The sequence below is a fragment of the Bubalus bubalis genome, chromosome 23 (genome assembly GCF_019923935.1).
Source record: "Bubalus bubalis isolate 160015118507 breed Murrah chromosome 23, NDDB_SH_1, whole genome shotgun sequence".
NCBI classification, from domain to species: Eukaryota; Metazoa; Chordata; class Mammalia; order Artiodactyla; family Bovidae; genus Bubalus; species Bubalus bubalis.
The window spans coordinates 49,193,985-49,218,125 of NC_059179.1; the positions used below are offsets into that span (position 1 = coordinate 49,193,985).

General features: G+C 49.7%; 1 protein-coding gene and 1 long non-coding RNA gene across 14 annotated transcripts in view; one reads left to right on the top strand and one right to left on the bottom strand.

Moving 5' to 3' along the window:
• Positions 1-12,334: 12,334 nt before the first annotated feature.
• LOC112581536 lies at positions 12,335-17,760 on the top strand. Its single transcript, XR_006548093.1, has 2 exons — positions 12,335-12,675; positions 16,549-17,760. It is a non-coding gene; the product is annotated as an uncharacterized LOC112581536 (long non-coding RNA).
• Positions 16,084-24,141, bottom strand: part of EBF3 (EBF transcription factor 3) — a 118,670-nt gene continuing 110,612 nt past the window's right edge. For 3 of the 13 annotated variants that reach the window (XM_044935359.1, XM_025273871.2, XM_025273873.2), the window contains 6 exons: positions 23,359-23,424; positions 22,604-22,781; positions 21,425-21,613; positions 20,845-21,042; positions 19,777-19,889; positions 16,084-18,694 (listed from right to left, as the gene is read on the bottom strand). In XM_044935359.1, coding sequence (XP_044791294.1) covers positions 18,677-18,694; positions 19,777-19,889; positions 20,845-21,042; positions 21,425-21,613; positions 22,604-22,781; positions 23,359-23,424 — 762 coding nt within the window. In that variant the 3' untranslated portion in view covers positions 16,084-18,676. Of the gene's footprint in view, positions 18,695-19,776; positions 19,890-20,550; positions 20,690-20,844; positions 21,043-21,424; positions 21,614-22,603; positions 22,782-23,358; positions 23,425-24,141 lie in introns of all 13 variants that reach the window. The other 10 variants (XM_025273877.2, XM_025273878.2, XM_044935360.1 and 7 more) reach the window with 9 other exon arrangements.

Here is a 24,141-nt window from a genome sequence, read left to right on the forward strand (position 1 = left end):
GTATTCCATGGTCTGGATATAGACCTATCTATCAGATCTGATCCCTTGAATATATTTCTCACTTCCACTGTATAATCGTAAGGGATTTGATTTAGGTCATACTTGAATGCTCTAGTGGTTTTCCCTACTTTCTTCAATTTAAGTCTGAATTTGGCAACAAGGAGTTCATGATCTGAGCCACAGTCGGCTCCCGGTCTTGTTTTTATTGAATGTATACAGCGACTCCATCTTTGGCTGCAAGGAATATAATCAGTCTGATTTCGGTGTTGACCATCTGGTGATGTCCATGTGTAGAGTCTTCTCTTGTGTTGTTGGAAGAGGGTGTTTGCTATGACCAGTGCGTTCTCTTGGCAAAACTCTGTTAGCCTTTTCCCTGCTTCGTTTTGTACTCCAAGGCCAAACTTCCTCTGTTACTCCAGTTATCTCTTGACTTCCTACTTTTGCATTCCAGTCCCCTATGATGAAAAGGACATCTTTTTTAGGTGTTAGTTCTAGGAGATCTTGTAAGTCTTCATAGAATCGTTCAACTTCAGCTTCTTCAACATTACTGGTTGGGGCATAGACTTGGATTACTTACCTGAAGAGCTATGGACAGAGGTTTGTGATGTTGTACTGGAGACCATGACAAAACCATCCCCAAGAAGAAAAAGTCCAAAAAAGCAAAATGGTTGCCTGAGGAAGCCTTACAAATAGCTGAGAAAAGAAGACAAGCTAAAGGCAAAGGAGAAAAGGAAAACTATACCCATCTGAATGCAGAGTTTCAAAGAATAGCAAGAGAGATAAGAAAGTCTTCCTATGGGAACAATGCAAAGAAACAGAGGAAAACAACAGTTTGGGAAAGACTAGGATCTCTTCAAGAAAATTAGAGATACCATGGGAGAATTTCACGCAAAGATGGGGTTACATTGAACCTGTAGAAAGCTTTGCATAGTATGAACATTTTAACAGTATTAAGTCTTCCAATTCATGAACACAGGATATTTTCTTGTATATTTATGTCTTCTTCACTTTCTCTCATCAATAATAATTTTCAGGGTAGAAATCTTTCACCTCCTTGGTTTCATTTATGCCTATGTTTTTTATTGATTTTGATGCTATTGTAAATGGGATTATTTATTTTTTAGATAATCATTAGTGTGCAGAAATGCTAATTTTTGTTTGTTGATTTTGTATTCTACAGTTTTCCAAATGTGTTGATTAGATCTATCAGTTTTGGGGGTGGGGTCTTAGGGTTTCCTATACACAGAATCATGTCATCTGAAATAGCACATTTTACTTCTTTTTCCCAATTCTGCCGCCTTTTTCTTTTTCTTCCCTGATTGCTCTGACTGGGGCTTCCAGTGATAGGTGTTTCTTCTGTTTTGGTGATTGAGAGTATTTGGCAAAACCTATCCAAATGTAAAGTCCATTTGAAAAAAAATACCAGTGGGGTTGCTGAGTGCTCCATCATAGCAGATGCTGCCTAGAATGTGTGCCAGTCACACCCCCACCAGCAGCGCGTGAGTGGTTTACCTCTGATAATGATCTCATATTATCACTGACACAAAGCCATTCTGGTGGAGGTATCACTTTGTGGTTTAATTTTCAGATTTATGTTCAGTGATGCCATCCAACCATCTCGTCCTCTGCTGCCCCTACTTCTCCTGCCCTCAATCTTTCCCAGCATCAGGGTCTTTTCCAAAGAATCAACTCTTCTCATCAGGTGGCCAAAGTATTAGAGTATCAGCTTCAGCATTAGTCCTTCCAGTGAATATTCAGGGTTGATTTCCTTCAGGATTGACTGATTGGATCTCCTTGGAGTCCAATGGACTCTCAAGAATCTTCCCCAGCACTGCAGTTTGAAAGCATTAATTTTTCAGACCTCAGCTTTCTTTACAGTCCAACTCTCACATCCATATATGACTACTGGAAAAACCATAGCTTTGGCTAGATGGAACTTTGTCAGCAAAGTAATGTCTCTGCTTTTTAATATGCTGTCTAGGTTTGTCATAGCTTTTCTTCCAAGGAGCAAAGGTATTTTAATCTGCAGTGATTTTGGAACCCAAGAAAGTAAAATCTGTCACTGCTTCCACTGTTTCCCCATCTGTTTGCCATGAAGTGATGGGACCGGGTGCCATGATCTTAGATTTTTGAATGTTTTAAGCCAGCTTTTTCACTCTCCTCTTTCATCCTCATCAAGAGACTTCTCAGTTCCTCTTTACTTACTACTATTAGAGTGGTGTCATCTACATAACTGAAGTTATTGACATTTCTCCCAGCAATCTTGATTCCAGCTTGTGATTCATCCAGCAAGGCATTTTGCATGATGTACTCTGCATAAAAGTTAAGAAGGCAAGGGGACAACATATAGAGCCTTGACATGCTCCTTTCCCAATTTTGACCAGTCTGTTGTTCCATGTCCAGTTCTAACCGCTGCTCCTTGACCCACATAGTTTTCGTAGGAGACAGGTAAGGTGGTCTGGCATTCCCATGTTGAAGAATTTTCCACAGTTTGTGATCCAGACAGTTAAACACTTAGTGAAACAGAAGTAGATATTTCTCTGGAATTCCCTTGCTTTCTCTATGGTCCAATGAGTGCTTAACATCTTTTTTACATTCATCAGCCATGTGAATATCTGGGTTTTTTTGTGCATTGCCTTTGCAAGTCTTTTTCCATCTTTCTATTAAGTTATGTGCTTTTACTCAATGATATTCTTTGTATTCTTGTATTATATTTTTGTTGATTGTGTATCTTGTAAATATCTTCTTGCACACTGTGGCTTGCCTTTTTATTCTCAAAGGTATCATTTTGAAGAAAAGAATTGAACTTTAGGTAGTGAAATGTATCAGTGTTTTAATTTTATGGCTGAAGCTTTTGTGTCATTCAGTATGTCTTTGCCTGTCACACGTTACAGACACTCTCCTGTGTTTAATCTAGCAGCACTGTGGTCTGTCTTGCATGTTTAACTTCAGGTCTCTGTAGAGCTGATTTCTCTGTGGTGTGTGAGGCCAGGGTCAGCTGGGCAGCCCAGGGCCACATGCTGACGCAGTTCCCCTTGTCACGCGTGTGCTTCTGTCTCTGGACTTTTGGTCTGTCCTTGCACAGTGATTACTACCATTCCAAAGGAAACCCTGAGAGCTGGCGGACTTCCCTGGTGGCTAAGACGGTAGAGAGTCTGTCTACAGTATGGGAGACGGGGTTCAGTCCCTGGGGCGGGATGATCCCCTGGAGGAGGGCATGGCAGCCCACTCCAGTATTCTTGCCTGGAGAATCCCATGGACACAGGAGTCTCACAGGCTACAGTCCAGGGGTTGCAAAGAGTCGGACACAACTGAGCGACTTAACACTGAGAGCTGGTAGGCTAAGTTTCTCCAAGATTACCTGATAATCCTTGGCCTTTTGCATGTCCATGTAAATTTTATAATCAGCTTTTTAGTTTCTGCAAAAGTAAACCTGCTGATATCTTTATTGTGTTTGGGGAGAATTTACCTCTTTCTAGGATAGTTTTTGTAACCCATGAATATGATATACCTCTATAATTATTTAGACCTTTTAATCTTTTCTCAATTATGTTTTGTGGTTTTCAGTTTTCCAGGTTTAAGCAACTTTAAAAAAAATAATGTCTTTAAATTGTTTTCACTGTATATGTTTTGTTGCTATAGCGTTGTTTTCAGTAGCAAAGAATGGGAAACTTATCAGGGCTGGTTGAATAGATGTACTTCCATCTCTACTAAGTAGAGTTCTCTAAGCCCTCTGGAAGGAATGAGGTGGTTCCCCATGTATGGTCAGGGAAGACTATTGAGGAAATGTGATGCAGAGCAAGAGACAAATCATGACCCATGCTGTTTGTTTGTTTTTTCTTAAGCTATATGAAAATGTCTGTTTCTAAAGTCCTTAAAACAAGGTTTAAAAAGACTGACAGCCAATTGGTAAGAATGAGTCTGCTTTGCAAGAGCAGAGGTTTAGGCAGAGCTGGGATGAAGGAGGATTAACCCTGTCTTCCCCAATCCATGTTCATTGCTTTTATTTTTACAATAAGCCTGGATTACAAGAAAGCAAGAAAAATGGATTATTATCTGCTTAATGCCTATGTTGTGTTGGCCCAGGACCTGGCCCACAGTGAGGCCTGCAAATTCTGGAGCCTAGTTTGGCCCAGGGAGGTTGTTGGTCTAAGTCAGGAGTTCTCTTCTCTTCGTTCTGTTACTTGGAAAAGTGTATACTACAAACGAACACAAAATCTGTACGCTGTGGAGCAAAACTGTAGCAGATCATGAAAAAAACCTGAATTCTCAATGGGCTGACGTGGACTCAGACTGTGTCCCAAGCATGGTGCGTGCCTGGAACAGCATAGACACAGGTGCCTCCGCCCAGGGCCATTTGTCTTTTCTGGCGTGGGACCCCTGGATCAGCCTGGCGAAGCCCCCACACCCCTTCTCGGAGCAGCGGCCTGGTTTGTGTCTTTAGGCTGTGCTGGGTCTTGGTGGCTGGGCACAGACCGTCTCCAGCTGTGGCGAGAGGGGCCGCCCGCCCTCGTGGAGCACAGGCGTCTCATGGTGGTGGCTTCTCCTGCCGTGGAGCATGGGCTCAGCAGTTGTGCTGCTCGGGCTTAGTTGCTCCATGGCACGTGGAATCTTCCTGGACCAGGGATCGAACTCATGGCCCCTGCATTGGAGGGGAGATTCTTACCCACTGGACCACCACGGAAGTCCAGAACAGTGTTTTTAATGCATAAAATACAAAGGATTACAAAGAAAATTAATTATACTGAATAGTTATCGAAACTTTAAAAAATCCTGTTTCTGGTGCTGCTCCATAAGTGCTTCCTCAGTATTGATGCATTAAATAAAATCTGACAGTGGGACTTCTCGTTACCAGAATTCTGAAGTCATGGTAACCATTGACAACCTTAAAATCTCTGCAGAAAGACCCTAGAACTACTGAAACTACTGTGGTTTGTTGTCTATATTCATTCCTGGAGGGAAAAGCTAAACCTTGTGGAAGTTAGTGAAAGTATTAAAGATGTGGTTTGTTTCCCATTCAAGTTCCTGGGCCCCCGCCATGGTGGACAGTGCAGTGAAGAATACTGTTTTCCTTGAAGGTTTGGATTTCAAAAGCTGGGGTGCAGGGGATGAAGCAGGAATCCAAAAAGATGAGTACCACCCCCCAGGGCTTGTGAACTGGTGGGAGGCAGTCCACAGCTAACTAATTAAAGCTTCGCTCGTGGCTCAGGGGCAAAGAAGCCGCCTGCAGTGCAGGAGACCTGGGTTCGCTCCCTGGGTCGGGAAGATCCCCTGGAGGAGGGCATGGCAACCCACTCCAGCATTCTTGCCTGGAGAATCCCACGGACAGAGGAGCCTGGAGGGCTGCAGTCCACGGGGTCGCACAGAGTCGGACACGCCTGAGACCAAGCACAGGACAGCACATACTTTAGTAAACGGTGCAAACACCGGAGGGGAAATGACAGGAAAGGGAGAGGAGGGTGCGTGTGTGGTGGTTGGAGTGGGGTCTTAGTTTCAGGCGGGACAGGCGGGGACGCCCCTCTAGGGGTGGGAGCCAAGAGCTGGGGGAGGGGCGTAGAGCAGGTGTTTTGCAGAAGAGCGTTCTGGGAGAGGGGGCCGCGAGTGTGATGCCCCAGCAGGAGCTTGCGTCCAGGGGCTGCCTGCCCAGGCCGGATCGCCAGTGCCCTGGGGCTTGGGCAGCAGGATGTGGTGGGGTGACGCAGCTGACTACATGTCCCCGCAGCCCTGAGGGGGCCCAGGAGGGCTGCGGTGAGGGCGGTCCACCCTCTGTTGTAAAGGGCCCACTGGCAGCTGTGCTGAGGACTGGCAGGACTGGAGAGGAAGCCGTGGGGCTGCTTCAGGGGCTGCATCTTGAGCCAGGGGTGCCGGTGCATCTCAGACCCTGTGGCCATAGTGGGATCCCCTGAGATTCCTGATATCCAGCTCAAGGAGACAGGTTTTAAACAGACTTAAGAAACAGGGCTGTGAGGTTTAAAAAGTAGGGCTGAGCCTTCTGGAATGGTTTGAAAATATTGGAACCTTTTTTTTAAAAGAATCCTCAAAGGAAATTTTTTTCCTTTAAGAAAAAGTTTTTTCCTACCTTAGGAAATGACCTTGGTTAAGAAGCCCTGTGTGTGTGTGTGTGTGTGTGTGTTCCACAAGTAGCCTTAAAAGGAACCAGGCAGAGTGTAGGCCAGGGCTGTGGCAGGTGCCCCACCTGGGCCAGGTAGGGCCAGCATCGGGGTTGGGGGGCCTGGATCTCACCACACCTCACCCCAGGCAGAAGTCAAGGGCTGTCACCTTGACTTCCATGGCCTGGAGATGCCGAGTAGGGTCTCATGTGACTGCCTTCCCCTTCTAGGGTGTGTGGACAAGCCCCTCCTGGGGGCAGGTGGCTGGCAGGGAGCCTGACCGCGCTCGGCCAAGGCTACAGGGCCTCCGGTGGCTCCCACCTGCAGGCTGGGGCTCAAGGCCTAGCAGCTTTCTCCAGGAAATAGTTTCCCCAGAAAACCAAAACCCTTCAGAGCAGTTCTCCATGGGAATCAATGTTGATTTTTTTTAAAATGCTTTGAAAGATTTTTATAATAGTTTATTGAGAAATAATTTACACACCATACAATTTGCCCATTTAAAATGTACAGCCCAGTGGTTTTCAGTACACTCACAAATGTGAACAACCATAGCCTTAGTCAACCTTAGAACATTTGTCTTGTCTCAGAGAGAACACCCCCATGTTTCTTTGACTATCATCCCCTAACCCCCATGTCCCCCGACTCTAAGCGATCACTGATCTACTTTCCATCTGCGTGGATGTACCCGTCCTGGACAGTTCCTACAAATGGAAACGCACAACATATTTTTTTGTGACTGGCTTCTTAGCACAGTGTGTGTGTTCCAAGTTTGTGTTGTAGCATGAGTCAGGGCTTCATTCCCTTTATGTCTGAATATACTGCATTGTATGAATACACCAAATTTTTAAAATCCATTCATAATGGACATTGGGTTATTTACACCTTTTGGCTCTTACGAATAACGCTGCTATAAATGTTCACGTGAAACTTTTTGCATGTGTTCTCATTTCTCTTGGGTGTGTCCCTAGGAGTGGAAATACTGGTGACTATTTTTAACCATTTCAGAAACCTCTGGACTGTTTAACGTGGCTGCACCATCTTATATTCCCACTAACAGTCTGTAAGGGTTCTCGTTTCTCTACATCCTCATCAACACTTGTTACTGTCTGACGTTTTCATTATAGCTATCCCAGTGGGCGTGAAGTGGAAGCTTACTGTGGGCCTGATTTGCATTCCCCTGATGACTAGTGGTATTGAGCATCTTTTCATGTGTTTATTGGCCATCTGTATATTTTCTTTAAATATAGTCTATTTTAAGTGCCTATTCAGATCATTCGGAGAAGGCAATAGCATCCCACTCCAGTACTCTTGCCTGGAAAATCCCATGGACGGAGGAGCCTGGAAGGCTGCAGTCCATGGGGTCGCTGAGGGTCGGACACGACTGAGCGACTTCACTTGCACTTTTCACTTTCATGCATTGGAGAAGGAAATGGCAACCCACTCCAGTGTTCTTGCCTGGAGAATCCCAGGGACGGGGGAGCCCAGTGGGCTGCTGTCTATGGGGTCACACAGAGTCGGACACGACTGAAGTGGCTTAGCAGCAGCAGCATTCAGATCATTTGCCTATTTTTAAACTGAGTGATTTGTCTTTATATGACTTTGCAACCCCATGAACAGTAGCCCGCCAGGTTCCTATGTCCATGGGATTCTGAAGGCAAGAATACTGGAGTGGGTTGCCATGCCCTTCTCCATGGGATCTTCCTGACTCAGGGGTCAAACCCAGGCAGGTCTCTGGCATAGCAGGCAGATTCTTTACCATTTGAGCTACTTGGGAAGCCCCTTATTATTTGTAAATGTTTGTAATCAAATTGCCAACATCCATTGGATCATAGAAAAAGCAAGAGAATTCCAGAAAAACATCTACTTCTGCATCATTAGCTATGCTAAAGCCTTTGACTGTGTAGATTAGATCACAACAAACTGGAAAATTCTTAAAGAGATGGGAATACCAGACCACCTTACCTGCCTCCTGAGAAATCTGTATACAGGTCAAGAAATAACAGTTAGAACCAGACATGGAACAATGAAGTGGTTCCAAATTGGGAAAGGAGTACTTCAAGGCTGTATATTGTCACCCTGCTTATTTAACTTATATGCAGAGTATATCGTGTGAAATGCTGGGCTGGATGAAGCACAAGCTGGAACCAAGATTGCAGGGAGAAATATCAATAACCTGAGATACACAGATGATACCACCCTTATGGCAGAAAGCGAAGAATAGGAACTAAAGAGTCTTGATTAAAGTGAACGAGGAGAGAGAAAAAGCTGACTTAAACATTTAAAAAACTTAGATCGTGGCATCTGGTCACATCACTTCATGTCAAATAGACGGGGAAACAATGGAAACACTGACAGACTTTGGGGGTGGGGGGGGGGCAAAATCACTGCAGATGGGTGACTGCAGCCATGAAATTAAAAGACTCTTGCTCCTTGGAAGAAAAACTGTGACCAACCTAGACAGCATATTAAAAAGCAGAGATATTACTTTGCCGACAAAGTTCCATATAGTCAAAGCTATTGTTTTTCCAGTAGTCATGTATGGATGTGAGAGTCGGACCATAAAGAAAGCTGAGCGCCGAAGAATTGATGCTTTTGAACTGTGGTGTTGGAGACTCTTGAGAGTCCCTTGGACTGCAAGGAGATCCAACCAGTCCATTCTAAAGGAAATCAGTCCTGATATTCATTGGAAAGACTGATACTGAAGCTAAAGCTCCAGTACTTTGGCCACGTGATGCGAAGAACTGACTTATTTGAAAAGACCCTGATGCTGGGAAAGATTGAAGGAGAAGGGGACGACAGAGGATGAGATGGTTGGATGGCACCACCGACTCAATGGACATGAGTTGAGTGAGGTCCAAGAGTTGGTGATGAACAGGTAAGCCTGGTGTGTTGCAGTCCATGGGATCGCAAAGAGTCAGACACGACTGAGTGATTGAAATGCTCTTTGAATAGTCTGAATACAAGTCCCTGATCAGATACATGATTTTCAAGTAGTTTCTCCCATTGGTTGTCCTTTTGCTTTCTTGATGCCGTCTTTTGAAACGTAGGCCTTTGGGCTTCAGTGAAGCCCAGTGTGTCTGTTTCCCTTGGGGGTCGTGCTTCTGGTCTCCCAGCTAAGATGTGTCGCATCTATTGTGTCTTGTGCAATTGCCAAAGTGCCACATCAGTGTCAAATATGTTTTCTTCTAAGAGTTTTATAGTTTCAGCTCCTACATTTGGGTCTTTGATTCATTTTGGCGTAATGTTTGTCTATGGTGTGAGGTCGGAGTCCACTTTCATTCTTGCACTTCATGGCTTTCCTGTTGACCGGTTGTTGGAGAGACTGTTCTTTTTGGTTTGAGTGATCTTGGCACCCATTTGAAAATCAGTTGGCCATAGACACGTGTGGTCACTTTGACTCTGTTCCGTTGCACTGTGTGTCTGTCCTGTGCTGCACCATGCTGCCTTTTTCTCTGTTTGTTTTCAGCTGTGCTGGGTCTTCGTAGCTGCACAGACGTTTCTCTAGTTGCGATGAGTGGGGGCTACTCTGCGGTGTGCAGGCTTCTCGTTGCAGCAGCTTCTCTTGTGGTGGAGCACAGGCTCAAGGGTGTGTGGACTTCAGTAGCTGCAGCTCCTGGGCTCTAAGGCACAGGCTCAGGAGTCCTGGTGCACGGGCCTAGCTGCTCAAGGCATGTGGGATCTTCCCAGACCAGGAACCAAAGCGTGTCTCCTGCACTGGCAGGTGGATTCTTTATCACTGAGCCACCAGAGAAGCCTGCTCACCATACCATCTTGATTTCGGTTTTTTTGTAGTAAGTTTTGAAATAGGAAATTGGGAATCCTCCAGTGTTGTCCTTTGGCAAGATGGTTGGCTGTTTTTAGTCCGTGTAATAAGTACCGTATGAACTTTAGGATCCACTGTCAGTTTCTACAGAGAAGCCAGCTGTATTCCGATGGGGACTGCATTGACTCTGTAGATCAACCAGGGGGACTGTCATGTTAACAATATTGCCCAATCCATGGATAGGATGCTTTCCATTTAGGTTTTTATTTCTTTCAATGATAAAGATGTTTAATATGTCTTTTTTAAGGCATCTGGAGTGCTCTGGACAGCTGAGCTTTCCAGAGTGCCGGCCCTCCCAACTCCCTGTAGAGTACAAGGTCTCTGCCCTTCTGTGGAACTGACGCAGCCAAGGAGAAGGAACCCAAGAAGTCAGATGGGAGGGGATTGGGAGTCAGTTTTGTTTTAACTTTTAAATGCCCTCCTGCAAGACCCACTCTTACCACTCACCTAGACAGGTGGCTTCTCCTCACTCCATCTTATTGCCGCTTCCATGTGGAGGTCCAGAGTGTTCTCTTGGCTTTAATGCTGCCTCTTCCGTTCATCCCTGAAACTATTCCTCTCTCTCTTGCTGCTGGGGATTCATCATTTCTTAGGGTCCCCAGCCGTCCTTTCACGCGTATGAGGGGCAAGTCACTTCATTTACCAGGCACGTACCCGTACACTCAGCACAGCTCTTGGCAAAGCCCAGCCTCCCCCACTGCACCACAGCATCACCTTTGTTACAAATCAGATAACCACGCACGTGGGGTCGGCTTCTAACTTGTATATTCCATTAGATTATTTGTCTAGTCTTGTTGTAACACTTGAATTACTATGACCTCATAAGAAATTATTTGCATAGTGTTATGGACTAAATGCTTGTCCCCCCAGAATTCATTTGTTGAAGCCCTAACCCCCAATGTGATGGTATTTGGAGTGGGGACTGAGATTTCACCAAATCTCCAGGTATAATTTTCCTTATCCCTGAAGAAGGAAATGGCAACACACTCCAGTACTCTTGCCTGGAAAATTTCATGGACAAAGGAGCCTGGTGGGCTACAGTCCATGGGGTCACAAAGAGTTGGACATGACTGAACGACTTCACTTTCTTTCTTTCTTTCGAGATAATTTTAGGGAGAATTGGTATCTTTTCAGTATGTAGTTTTCCAATCCATGAATATGGTATTTTCATTTATTAATATTTTCAGAAATTTCTGTCAGTGATCTTATGGTTTCCTGTGCAGACATCTTCATTACTTTGACTTTCTTTTTAGCTTTTGATACTTTTACAGTATTGTAAACTGCATAATTTTTTAAATTCCATTAGCTACTTATCATTGTTACAGAAACATGATTGTGAATTGACCTTGTGTTCATCAGTCTTGCTAAATTTCATTTATCAAAGTAAATACTTTGAAAGTTCTTTTGGATGTTTTATAATACTAGTTTGAAAATAATGTTTTTCCCTAATTTGGTCAGTAATTCTTTGGTTACAAACAGCAGAAGTTCCTCTGAGGAAGTTCAAGTCAAAGGGAAGAGGTATCGGGCCCCAGAGGATGCTGGGAAAGCCAGGGAGGGTGTCCAGCTGGGCTTGGTGGGGCCTCCCTCAGCCCCAGGGCCTTTGAACCTGCAGCCACAGGCTCCGCCCCCACGCCCCTCCCCCACCCCGTGCTCCTGGCGGGGGGCCTGCTTCCGGGTCTCTGGTGCCCGCCTCCATGTTGGCCTTGCAGCTCCAGCAACCCCTCTCCTCTGGCCTCAGTGTCCAGGACGACCGGCTGGGCTCCAGACGGGGGCCCCTGCCTGCCTGGGACCCTGGGCAGCACACATTTCCTATGGGACACTGCATGTCTGGCAGAAAACTTGGAAAGCATGCATGTCACGTGTATATGTTCACCTCCCAAATATGCCCGCTATTGCTATAATTCTAATATTTTTTCTACATATATGTGTTTTTCCTTCTCGCTACATAGAAATTTACAAATTTGAATTGTTATATACACCACATTATATGCTTGCTCAACTTAATTTTATGTTTTAGTATTTACCATTTCATTAAATATACTTCAAAAACATGATCTTAATAGCTTAATAGAATATACAGTATTACATTATATGGCCACACCATAATTCAACTAAGAATTCCTATTTTTAGATTTTTGGGTTCTTTCCAGTTTTTTGGTTTTTGTTTTTTTCTTTTTTAATAAATACAACAGTGAGCAGTCTTGCACTTAAAATCTTGTCTTATCTCTGCTAATTTCCTTAGGATTGATTCCTAGACGTGGAAATTAGTGGGTCAAAGATACAAACATTGTCAAATCTCTCGATACAATGTCAGGTTTGTTTCTAGAAGGGCTGTACTTGTTTACTTTTCTTTCCACAACTCTAAGAATACCTGTTTCTCCATTGACGGGACTAAGTATTAGCTTTAAAAAAAAACCTTTTCTAATTTAATAGGTGAAAAAAAGTTGATCTCACTATTTTAATGTGCTATGCATTTTTAAGTGAGGTAGAATATATTTTCCAAACTTACTAATCACTTGTTCCCTTGTGAGCTGACTGAATTTGCCCATTTTTCTCCGAATTTCCATCTAGTCTTATTGATTTAAAAAGGCTCATTGTATATTGAGAATATAAACCCTTTGTTGCAGGACCCTTTCTGGCTCCCATGGTAGCTGCAGACGCATGTCAGCCTGCTGGTCATGGGAGGAGGCTGTGACGAGCTCGGTCCTTGAAGCAGGAGCGAGAGTGATGCCCCACCATCAGGTGAGTGGGTGGGGGTCCACGCCCACTGTGAGCACAGCGGTGGGCGGGGGTGAGGGGCCCTGGGGTGCCCAGGCATCCACACGTGGACCCGAGAACAGCGGGGATGACACGCTCGGGAGCCCTGCTTTGGCAGCCTCCTGGGTGTTGAAGGCCCCAGGGCCTGAGCCTCTGCCCTCAGTTTCGGGTCATGAGCCCGCGACACTGGTCGTGCCCTGGGCCCCGGCGGACGCTGGCTGAACAGGCCGGTTTCCGTGTGACAGCCTGTCCAGGTGACGGGCTGAGCCAGGCCCCCCAAGGCGCATGTCCTCCTGATGCGGTCAGAAGAGAAGTGTGGTGGTTCTCACTGCATCCGGAGGACCACGCGCTCTTGTTAATCCTGAAGGTCTCTACAGCCTAAATCAGCAGAAAGAGGTCGAGGGGAGGGTTTGGAGATTGGAGACTGTTCACCACCTGGCCCCGGTCTTTCCAGCCTGGTGACCTCAGGCTGGCCACCTGCCCTCTCTGCACTGCAATGTTGTCACCCGAGAGAGCAGAAGGAGACCCCATGAAGAGCCCGGTCACCGGCAGGACCAGGGCCAGGCGTCCCTGGAGCCTCAGGTGCACGTGTGGGTGACCTGCGCTCCCCTGGGTTAGAAGAGGTGGTTTCTGAGGAACTTGAGTCAAAAATGACGTTCACGTCCCTCCTGAAGTAGTGCCTACCCGGCCCCATCCTTCCGGGGCCCACACGAAGTCCCCGATGCCCAGGGGCACCCTGCAGCCTCAGCCAGGTGCCCTTGATGCCAGCAGTGGGGAGGAAGGGAAGCGCGGCCTTGCCTCCCCCTCGAAAAACCCAGAGTCCTTCCGGTGCCACAGGAGGTCCCCTGGGGGGCCGCGGCGGCGGCTGTGGACAGCTCCCTGGGTGAAGCCCCCGCGCCCCCTTCCTCTCCACCCTCCAGTGTAAGGAAAGCTCTTGGGTGCAGGCCGCACGGGGCTCCTCACGGGCTGGTCCAGAGCCGGCACAGGGCTGGACGGGGATGGACCCGCACTCACTGTGGCCCCAGGAGAACGCGGCCCTGTTGGCTGCCGTCAGAGGATCAGGACTGCGTGAGTACCGTATGAACAGGTTCCGTTAGGTCTTTCTCAGCACTGGGATCATGGAGGGTTCAGAATGAGCCTGGAAACCACTGTGGCTTCTTCCCAGGACCACAGGCATCCCTGGGTGGAGCCTCTGCTGAGCAGATGGGCACCTGCTGCTGTCGGGGGTCCACCTTGGCCAAACCCAGACGGCAGGGAGACTGGGCCCAAGTCCACCCGGGTCAGGAGCCACTAACACTTGTCCCCAGGCCCGGGGCCTACCCCGTGTGCCTGCGGCTCCCCAGCCCCGCATCAGCAGCCACTCCCTGTGAAACACACGGCCCTGCACTGGGAATGACAAATGACCAAAAAATCAATTTGTAATCTGATTGGAGGTTTTTGATTTCCTCTGATGAGTTTAAATTTCATTAAAAGCAACCTTATTCCAACATAAAAGGAGCCCTTGAAGGGTAAAGCGGGGATTGTCTCAGCCTAAAGCGCTGGCCCTTGTGTGATTGCTCATCGCGTTAATTGTGAGGGCCAGGCCTGGCGGCCCCCGCCGGTGTCCGTTGGCAGCTGCATGGTTATCAGGGCCTGGGATCGGCCGGGCGGGCCCGGAGCACAAGGACTCACATTCAAAACCCGCTCTTGGGCATATTGACACTCGAGTTATCAACAGCTCTTATTATCTGCCAGGCGGGAGCGTGCGGCTCGTGGGGACAGAAGGAGCCACAGACTGCTGCTGCGCCCCCCCCCCCCCAACATCCTCTTAATTGTGTGTATTCTCTGGAAAAAGTGATCATCGAAGCCTCTTGTCTTGATGAGAAATTGACATTTTCTGAGGACTGCTCGGGTGCCGAGCGGGGAGATAAGGCCCGAGTTGTTTTAGAGGAGGGCGGGCATTCCTTCCTTTCAGGGCCCTCTTTATTGCTCCTGTTGACCCGCTTGATGAGTATGGATTTCATGAGGTCTTTTTCAGCATCTGAACTATAAAAGGTTCAGAATGACACCACCCCTTATAGACAAAAGATAACCTTGCCCTTTGAATATATCGATTCTTTATTAACTAGGCTGTTTAATGCAATGAAATGAGGCATTAGATTGAAGCCCATTTCAAGTGCTTTGAATAATCTTTAAAAGCCTGGAAGACCCTGGAAGGCGGCCTGACAATAATTGGCACACATTTGGAGAGAATGCAGCTCTCAGTTCGGATTCAGAACACAAACATGAAGTAATTTCCCTCCCCCGGGTCGCCAGACCCCAGCAGGCAGCTCCGGGAGGCGGCCCCTAGCCCACCCCTGAGCGGGCATCCCTGACACCAGCTCAGAGCCAGGGGGTGATGTCGTCCCCAGCACACAGCGGAGGGGCTGCCCGCAGCCTGTGCCCCACGAGCCCCCTTCTTTGCTGTCTCTTTAAGGCTGAAACAAGAACGCAGTCAAAGGAACCTGATTGTCATTGACAGGAAAAAAAAAAAAAAGTATTCACAAGTTTCTTTATGTTTTGAATAATTGTTCCCTGTTTTGCTCGGCAGAACAAGTAATTAAGATGACATTTGTGAGTACTAATTTGGATCACACTTATGTGTATGTGTTGGAAAGCTGCAAGCCAAAACATGCAAAGCCAGTCTTTCATTGAGGAGAAAATGAAAAATGCAGAATGAGATGGAGCCGGGGCACCCAAGACGCACTGGAGCCAAACAGGGCTGCGAAAATCAGAATCCCGGTGCTGACACACGTCTCATAGCCGCCCGCACCTTTGGCTGCCCCTGCGTGCAGCCTGGCGGCAGGGCAGCACACAGGGTCTCCACACCTTGGCACGGGCCCGGCCTTGATGCTGGTCCCCTAGGTCAGGGCTCAGGGTGCCCTGGTGTCTGCCCACAGCGCCTTGAGCTGGACCTTGTCCCAGCCTGATGACAGGGACAAAGGAGCTCATGTCCCGAGTGGCCAGAACCCTGGCTCTCCACCGCCAGGCCTCCAGTTCAGGAGCAGGGGCTGAGGTTGGAGGGCTTGGGCTGGGAGAAGGGGTGACCAAGCCCCTGCGAGCCTCGAGGCTGTCTATGGGCCGCCATGGCCCTGGGTCCCACCCAGCCACGCCCAGATGTTCCAGGGGGCATGCGGCCTGCAGACTGCCGGCCCCAGGACCAGCACCATCTGCACCTCTGCAGGAACCTCTCTGTGCAGCTCGCCTGAGTGTCTGAGGGCAGATAGCCTTGAAGAAGGCTCCTGTACGACCTGTTCTTATCTTGGCCGAGAGCGCTCTGGAATCCAGGGTACGCAAACGACCCCCCAACCCAATGTCAGCGCTGCATGTTGAGCCAGCTGTTCTAACAATCAAAACAGATCAAGTTACCCAAAGTGAAATTCACAGACAAGAAATACTTTAATTAAATATCGTGTAAAATGAACATTTTTATACAGTTAAATATCTGAAAAAAAATGTACAGATAAAACAATCTTATTGTAGGGTCTTCAACAGTAAAAGCTAGCATTTAGTGGAGCGCTCAGTTTTGAGACAAATATGCCGTGAGGGCGACTAGGTACTCTAAGACCCAAACAAGTACGGGGTGAGCAGACTCACAAATGTCCCTAATGCGTACACATGAGCTCGTTTTTAGGTCAAACCCTTACGTATACAAAATAAACCGGAGGCGAGTTCCAGAGTGACTCCTCAGGCCGGTCACAGGGCCAGAGTGTGACCGCTGGCCTCCGGGATGTTCCGATTCTTCCATTTAGTCCCTCAAATGAACACTTTTAAGTCTGGCATGGTTTTGTTTTGGTCTTTCTCAAGAGAATTTTAAGAAGTCCCTCCTTTTTGTTTTAGATTTGATTTCTGCTGCAAAGTGTTGGCCGTGCTGTGTCCGCAAAGGGAAAAGCACACGCCCTCCTGGCCTCACCGCGGGTTTGGCACTAACAAGCAGTGTCAGGAAGGCATTCCAGTCCAGAAAGTTCAGACAGTGGCTGTTGGGGTCTGACCACAGGAAAGGTATTGTTCAAAGGGGATTCTGGACAAGGGGTGGTTGTGGGTCCCCGGGGGCCTCTGAGTCTGGGGTGGGCTCAGGAGGACGCAGGACACAGCAGACCCAGATGCAGAGAGCGGTGACACGGGCCCGTGGGGCTTGTGCTTGCGTGCGTGCGTGCGTGTGTGTGTCACCATGACTCTCCAAATGATTTATCTTGATCAACAATCGTGGTGTTAGCCTGTGAGAAGATAGCACAAAGGTTCTTTAAAGAAGTCCACTTTTAAGGCATCGGAGAAGTTAATGTGGCAAACGTTTTAATTAAAACATCAGAAGTAAATTTTATTTTAAACTTTAGGCCTCTGAATTTTTCCAGTAAACACGGTTCAGCTATGTGGCAAAGTCATGGGTGGCAGCTAAAATGACTTTTTACATTCTACAAAAAAAAACAACGATGAACAAAGGACGCGGCCCCAAACGGTGTTGCCTCTTCGCGGCCGTTCCACATGCACGGAGTCTACTGGGGCTTGTCACAGCCGGGTGGCGCCGCTTTTGTTCTGACTATACAACGAACTTTTTTTTTTTCCTTCAAAAGTATTTGTTCAGATAACTTAAAAAATAATATAAAAATAAACAATGAATTTGACTTTTCCTCAAAATTAAAAAAAAAAAGACGGAAAGTCTAAACAATAGCAAATTCTGGAAGTACAAATGAAATGCAAGGACGCTGGTTCACTGAACAGAACGGATCAGACAGACAGTTCTTGGCTGAATGCTCTTCCAGCATCACACACCAGCCCATGATCGAAAACCAACACAGACAAGGAAACGGAACCGAAAACGGAAGGAAAAGCAATGTACAAAATCTCGAAGATAAATACAATATTTATAATTGATATGTTACAAAATAAAGTCCCTTAGCAACAGCAAGTGTTCATGGAAAAGTAAGTGTTGAATGGAGACCATTTTATTCCTTATAAGACGCATAAGGAATAAAACTTTTTTTTCTCTCTAAATATTTAAGTGGATCTGAAAAAAATTCAAGACAAGTGTATAAATATTTAGCTACAACTTTGGCAAAATCACAAAAGTCTACAATTTTATAACCACATACAAAACACATCAGGGAAGAAGGATCTAGAAGTCAAAAGGACAACTTCTGTTACAAGAAACATGGACCTCACAGTAGCCTAAGAATGCAATAGTATACAGTGCTAGCAAAGTGAAAAAAACGCGCAGGTCACACTTGCTTAACAGGAAGCGCTAGCAGTGGGGTATTTAACCAACAGACAGTAGCTTTTTTTTTTTCCTCTGTCAGTGTGCTTGTTGAAGGCAAGAGAATTCAATATCAAAGTTACAATTTCTAACTACAATAAGTTACAAAGTTCCATTTCATTAAGATGAATTAAGCAATGATAAACCCTCCCCCCTCCCCCGCCACCCCAGCTCTCCTAACCATATAGTCTCCTTTCTTCCAGTTTGATGGCTCAGACCTCCTTGGCCCCCTTTTGTCACCACAAAAAAATATTTCACATTATAGAGATACACAACCATTGTGAATCTAAGAAGTATGAGTACTGAAAAATGTCTGGAGGCGTTTTTCATCAGTGTTTTATGATCATCAAAATGGTGCATTCACAAAGTTTCTCCCAACACATAGCAAGTACTAGACATAGCCAAGACGGAGTCAGAAACTTTATACAAAATAGGCGTTGCTTTGTTCTCCTTATTCTTCAGGACTGAGAAATGTGAAAATATGAGAAAAGTTCAGTCAGTAAAATGGAATTGTTCATGAAGGAGTAGGTTGTTTGCATGTTGATTCTTAATAGTTTAAATAAAATCTTTAAACAAAGTCTCGTGTAGCATTTCGGCCGCTGCTGACGCGCTGAAGACACCGTCCCGTCAGCACCTCGCGTGTCCTGACGTGGCCCCTGAAGTCCATCCTTGGACGCTGCTTGGCGGCAGGTAACAGCGCCCCTCACATGGGTGGGACTACCAGCCCAGACATAGCTGCAAGAGAGAGGGGGCAGGTCAGGGGCACCCCTCACCAGGCGCGGGGGGCCTCCCTGGGCTTCGGTCAATGGGACAGTGGCTTTGCACGGCCCTCCACTAACCAGCTGTGGGCTCGGTTAAGGGCACCTACTTCACGGGGTGGGGGTGCACGTGGGGACAGACCCCCCCCAGGCTCCTCTCCTCAAAGACCTCACGTGGCAAAGGGAAAGGCTTCTGGCCTTCTGTGTGCGAAGGGGCCGCCGCCCACACACCTCAGTGGCTGGCTTCTGGCAGACAGAGGCCCAGGCCCCCCGAGGCCACCTCTGTCAACAGAGGCGCGCCAACCGGGCCACTCCTGTGATGCCAGCCATGGCCGGATCTCGGACCGGGGGGCACCCGGGCCCCGCTCTAACTCCCTACGTGGACTGGGCATGCCTTGGGCTCCCCTCTGCTCTCAGCCCCTGCCCTGGACCTGCTGCTGACCGCTCCGTATCGTAATGGTGAGTCGCGGGCTGGCCAAGATCAAAGCCACCACAGCCCACCTGGTTTGCAATCGCGGGCCCAAGGGCCCTGACAAGACAGAAGTCACGGCTCCACATGTAGGGAGCGTGTCCCTTCTCTTCTTGGAACAGAGAGAGAACTTGTGCTGAGATGCCAAGTGCAAGGATGCTTCCCAGTGAACTCCTGGTGCAAAGGTAATTTAAAACCTTTTAACTTTAGTGTTGTTTAATTTTTGTCAAGAGTGATTATTCTCATTAATTTATGTATCACATATTAATACATTTGGTTCATGTAGTGATGGGAGCTTTAATTTCTCAGTTCATTAATTTCAACAATATTAATTTATCTCCGACTCACCGTTACAACTTCATGGTTTGGAAGGCCCGTGTGTGTACACACGGCTTACGCGGTGCCACCGCTCGGTGGGCCCTGGCGCCACATGGACTGCGGGCAGGGCCACGCACCCGGCCACCTGCCCCTTCGCCCCTGTGCTCTGGGGACCGCAGCCGGCTCACAGGCCAGTCGGCGGCCCTTCGGGGCTGGGTGACCCTCTCACGCTAACAGGTGTGGTGCAGACAATTATTTCAAATCACGGATACCTTTCCAGTTCCTTTTTTGAGCATTAGTTCATCAAAGTGAAATATGCCACCGACTTCACAAAAGGGCCAGTTTGTCTTCTCCACGGTAGCGTCCTCAGCACCCAGCAGAGAGCCTGGCACATAGTAGGCGCTCAGTAAATACTGGTTGAATGGGTTCAGTTTGTTTTTAAAGGAGTAACTGGATTTGGATTTCACCGGGAGGAGCATATACCAAAGGACGTGTCTGAAAGAGGCCAGATGGCGGCCACTCAATCTTGGGGCCTGTGGGCCTCAGTCACTCACCAGGAGCCGCGTGCAAGCTCAAGAGGCCTGGGGGCCCGCACACGACCCCGCCTGCCACTGCCCAGAGGGCCCCGGCACTGGGCGGGCACTGCGCGGGCCCCATCTGCAGGCGGCTGCCGCAGGGGCCTCCCGCAGCCCTTTGGCGGGCCCTGCTCCCTCTGGAGTCTTTGAGAGCAGTCACCCAGAGAGACCAACTTGTTCCAGCTCTGGCTCAGGCACAGCCCCAGGTCTCCAAGGACAGCACAGCCTCGGGGGCCCCGCAGTCCGTTAGACCGGGCTGAGAATCGAGGCTCAGGACCGCACGGGCAGGCCCAGGTCAGGCAGGGGCTGCAGGCGGCACCGAGGCCCGCCACCCAGGCCTGAGGCTGTCCCACGGGTGAGGGGGGCTGTCTGCTGGCTCAGCAGGGCAGAACGTGGGCCCTGCAGCCTCCTCCGTGGCCTGTTTGCGTTCCCTGTGGTTTTGCCACTCCCTGCGGGCATGGGCTGCTTTACCATGAGGACACAGAAGTCGTCTCGGAAGGATGGGGAAATGGGTTTTGTCAACCAAGAGGAAGCCTCTGCTTGCGGAGGCTGATCAAGCGGGGGTCATTCCTAGGCACACCCAGTGGGGGCTGGGGGGCTGTGTCGCCTGCTGGGGACAAAGGAGAGCATGCAGTGGCCAGGGCTGCCCTGCCAGGGGCCCCAGGCGGGCCGGGGGGCAGGCCAGAGCTCCCGCCCCCAGGGAGAGACCCCCAGGGCCCCGGGGGGCCGCCCAGGCTGCAGCGGGGGGCCGGCGCGCGCCCTCACCTTGCAGTCCGTTCCCGTTGGCGCTGGTGCAGGAAGGAGGAGGGGAGGCTTGGGGCCGGACCACGGGCGCGAAGGCGCTCTTTTGTTTCACTGCAGAGATGACATTGGCAGGTGAGAATGAGAAAATGCCGTGTGTACTGCTACAGTTTGAAGGGAGGGTGACCGAAGAGGCTGCCATGGTGGGGCTGGACGGCACTACTGTAACAAAGCAGACATGTCAGGACGCGACGCGGCCGCACGACAGAGGCCCCGGGCCTGGCCTGGGCCCCGGCCACAGAGCAAGCACGGGATGTCTCTGGCTCGGCCACTCTCGGGGCAACAGGCATCATCAACGCTTGTGTGGACTTTGGGTTCCAATTGGGCAGCCCCGGTTTGGTGCCGATTCGGTTTGGGTTTCGCCGTGTGACCGTGCGGGGCCCGCTTCCGGCCGGCTTCCGGCGGTCACGTGGACGCCCAGCCTCCAGAGCCACCCTTCCTTTTATTCCAGCAGCTCACACCACAGAACACCCAAGCAACGCACACACGTGACTGCAGCGCATATGAATCTGTGTGATGACGTGTGACAAACACAGACACTTACTGCCGTAGGGAGAGTTAGCGGAGGAGCCATTAAGAAATCCAGGCGAGCCCGGGACGCCTAGATTGGCCATGGCGCCACTTCCGTATCCATTCATGCTAGTGCTGACTGAGCTGTAACTGGACTGCTGGGGAGTGCTGCTCGGCGCGTATCCTCGCGGGGACACGCTGCTCGTGTTGCGACTGTAGCCGACTGTTGGACACCCCCCGGCCAAAAACAACGTTATTATCAGGGAGAGACACGGGGGGGGGGCATTCCCCACAAACCTCCATTGCCTACCAACCACTACAAAACAACCGATCGCGTTCCTCCAGCCCCAGCGCATCTCGCCAGCTCTGACCACCTTTGCCACGCCAAGCCCTGCCTGAGCATCCTGGCCCCGGCCCGTCTCCAGCGGCCTCAACAGCCGGCCCACACGCGCACACACTTCGATCTAACTGTCGGTTGCTTTCACGTCTCTCTTTAGAAGCTATTAGCCACAGTGAGATTCCTAGGCTGCACCCCACCCCAACACTGGGTGACCTTCCAGCCTCTGCAGGCCCTTCAAATGCCACGGCTGACAAGGAGAGCTCATGGGTGGCCATAACTCCCCAGGAAAAGCTGTTTTGGGGTCTCTGTGGCTACTGGTTGCTATTTCTGTCGGCATGGAGGGCGGGGCGAGGCGGGGGGAGCCCAAGCCTCACTCCCGTCTCAGGCAAGAGAGGCCCGTCACGCCCCTCCAGGATGAGGGTGAATGGGGGCCAGGCAGCTAGTCAGGAGGTCTTTTCTGACACGACAGCCCGTGCAGAGTTTAGAGAGGCCACAAACAGATACGGTGCAGGTGGGGAACGGGCACTCTGCTCCACAAACTCCTTCCAAGCTCAGGAAGCAATCCCCGCACCGTGCAACACATCCAGGCAGGGTCCCCGGCTCCCTGCGCCACGGCCATCCTGACTCCTCCCAGCCCCCCAGGGGAGCACAGCCACTTAGGGATCGATCCCAGGAGACGTCTAGCAAAGCCCAGCGAGCTGCGTGGCAGCAGGTGCTGCCGCCTCAGTTTCTGACTCATCTGAGCAGCCCCTGCCAGGGGCCTCTCTGAGCGGAGTTGCCGAGCCCGGGGTGCTGCCCCTGACCCCGCCAGCCTCCGGGCACCGGCGGGCACCCCATCCGGGCATCCAGGGCAGGGGGCCCCGTGCGGCGTACCTTGGTCGTTGGCTTGTGACGTCTCTGAGACGTTGACCGCTAGCTGGCTGCTGAATGAGTTGACGCCCATCATGCCCGTGTGCGCGGGGGTGTTGCCCAGGGTGGGGATCTGGTTGTGGTTGCGAGGGACACTGTACAACGCCTCGGCGATGTCAGCCGCCCGCTTCAGGATGATCTCCTGGGGCAGGAGGGGCCCGTCACGGCCAGGCCAGGCCGCCCCCGCCCCCACCCCGGGAGCACAGCCCCAGCCCCTCCACCGGGCCTTGCTGGGCAACCAATGGAAGCGTCCCACCGTCCCTCGGTCCAGACTGGAACAAAAGGGAACGTTTTAACGGGAAAGAACCTCCCTTGGGAGAACGGCTGAATACCCCATCCACCCTGTTTCTGCTCTCAGAGCTCAAAGGCCCCCGGCACGCATCGGGCCAGGCAGCATGAAAGGCCCTGGATTCAGAGTCAGTGAAACAAGTCCACGCCCAGAGGGACTGGCCCCAGTCTGCCCCCAGAGCCCACTGGACAGACTGCAAGGTGGGTTTCCCTGGAACAAGCCCTCCTGCCTCTGGTTCCCAGCACTGACTGGTCATTTCCTGTCTGAGAGCTTGGCATGAGGATCCGAATGGGCAGAGGCCCCCCAGCCCCATCAGACGCTTGAGAGGACGCATGTGCCCAGGAAACCCATGCCAGACCCAAGCCAGCTGGGCTTCCAAGGTCAAGGTCATCCCGGGGCGGCTGGCAGTGGGGGAAGCTCCGTGGCCTACCTGGTTGTTGTGGGGCATCCCGTATAAGGCTTCCACGAGGTCGGCCGCCCTCTTGAGCAACACTTCCTGGAGGAAAAGCAGAAGTGCTTTCACGGAAGGAACCACAGCTGTGAACTCAGACACGTCTGTGGCGAGGACGGCCCAGGACCCACCCGGGCCCTCCTGCCCGGCCCCGTGGGCGGCAAGCGAGTCCGTGGCATTCAGAGTTCGCTCCCCGGCCAGAACCAGATGGGCCAGCGGGAGGTGAGCGCCAGGAAGCCCAGCTCAGTTCTGAGGTTTAATGATGGAGTCTTATGGGTATTAAACAAACACACACACGGCAGAGATATGAAAGGCCCAGGCTTCACATCGGCACTTAATTCCTAGCACTTTAGTGGGGAAGAACAATAAGTAATTTTCCATATCTTAATTAAACTGGCAGAGTCCTTAAAGACAACATCTCACCCCTAATTCACGCCCCAAATTTGCAAGTGAGTTCAGTGCTTATTCCTCTTTATTTTGAACAATAAAGTGAATTAACTTGGGTTAATCTAGTTCTTTCATAATGACATTAAGAAATTTTTCAATTAACCTCTTTGACTGCATGTTGTAAAGGACTTCATAAATGCCTCCGCGACGGTGCGCGCGCTGCGCCCCAGGGCTTGGACGCGCCGCCGCTGTCTTATCCACGCCTGCACGCCTACCTCCGGTTTACGACTGTGCGGATTAATCCAGAGTTTAGTTAATTTTGAATACAAATGGGGGCTTACATTTTTAACTTGCTCTACCTTGAGCCGAATGCAA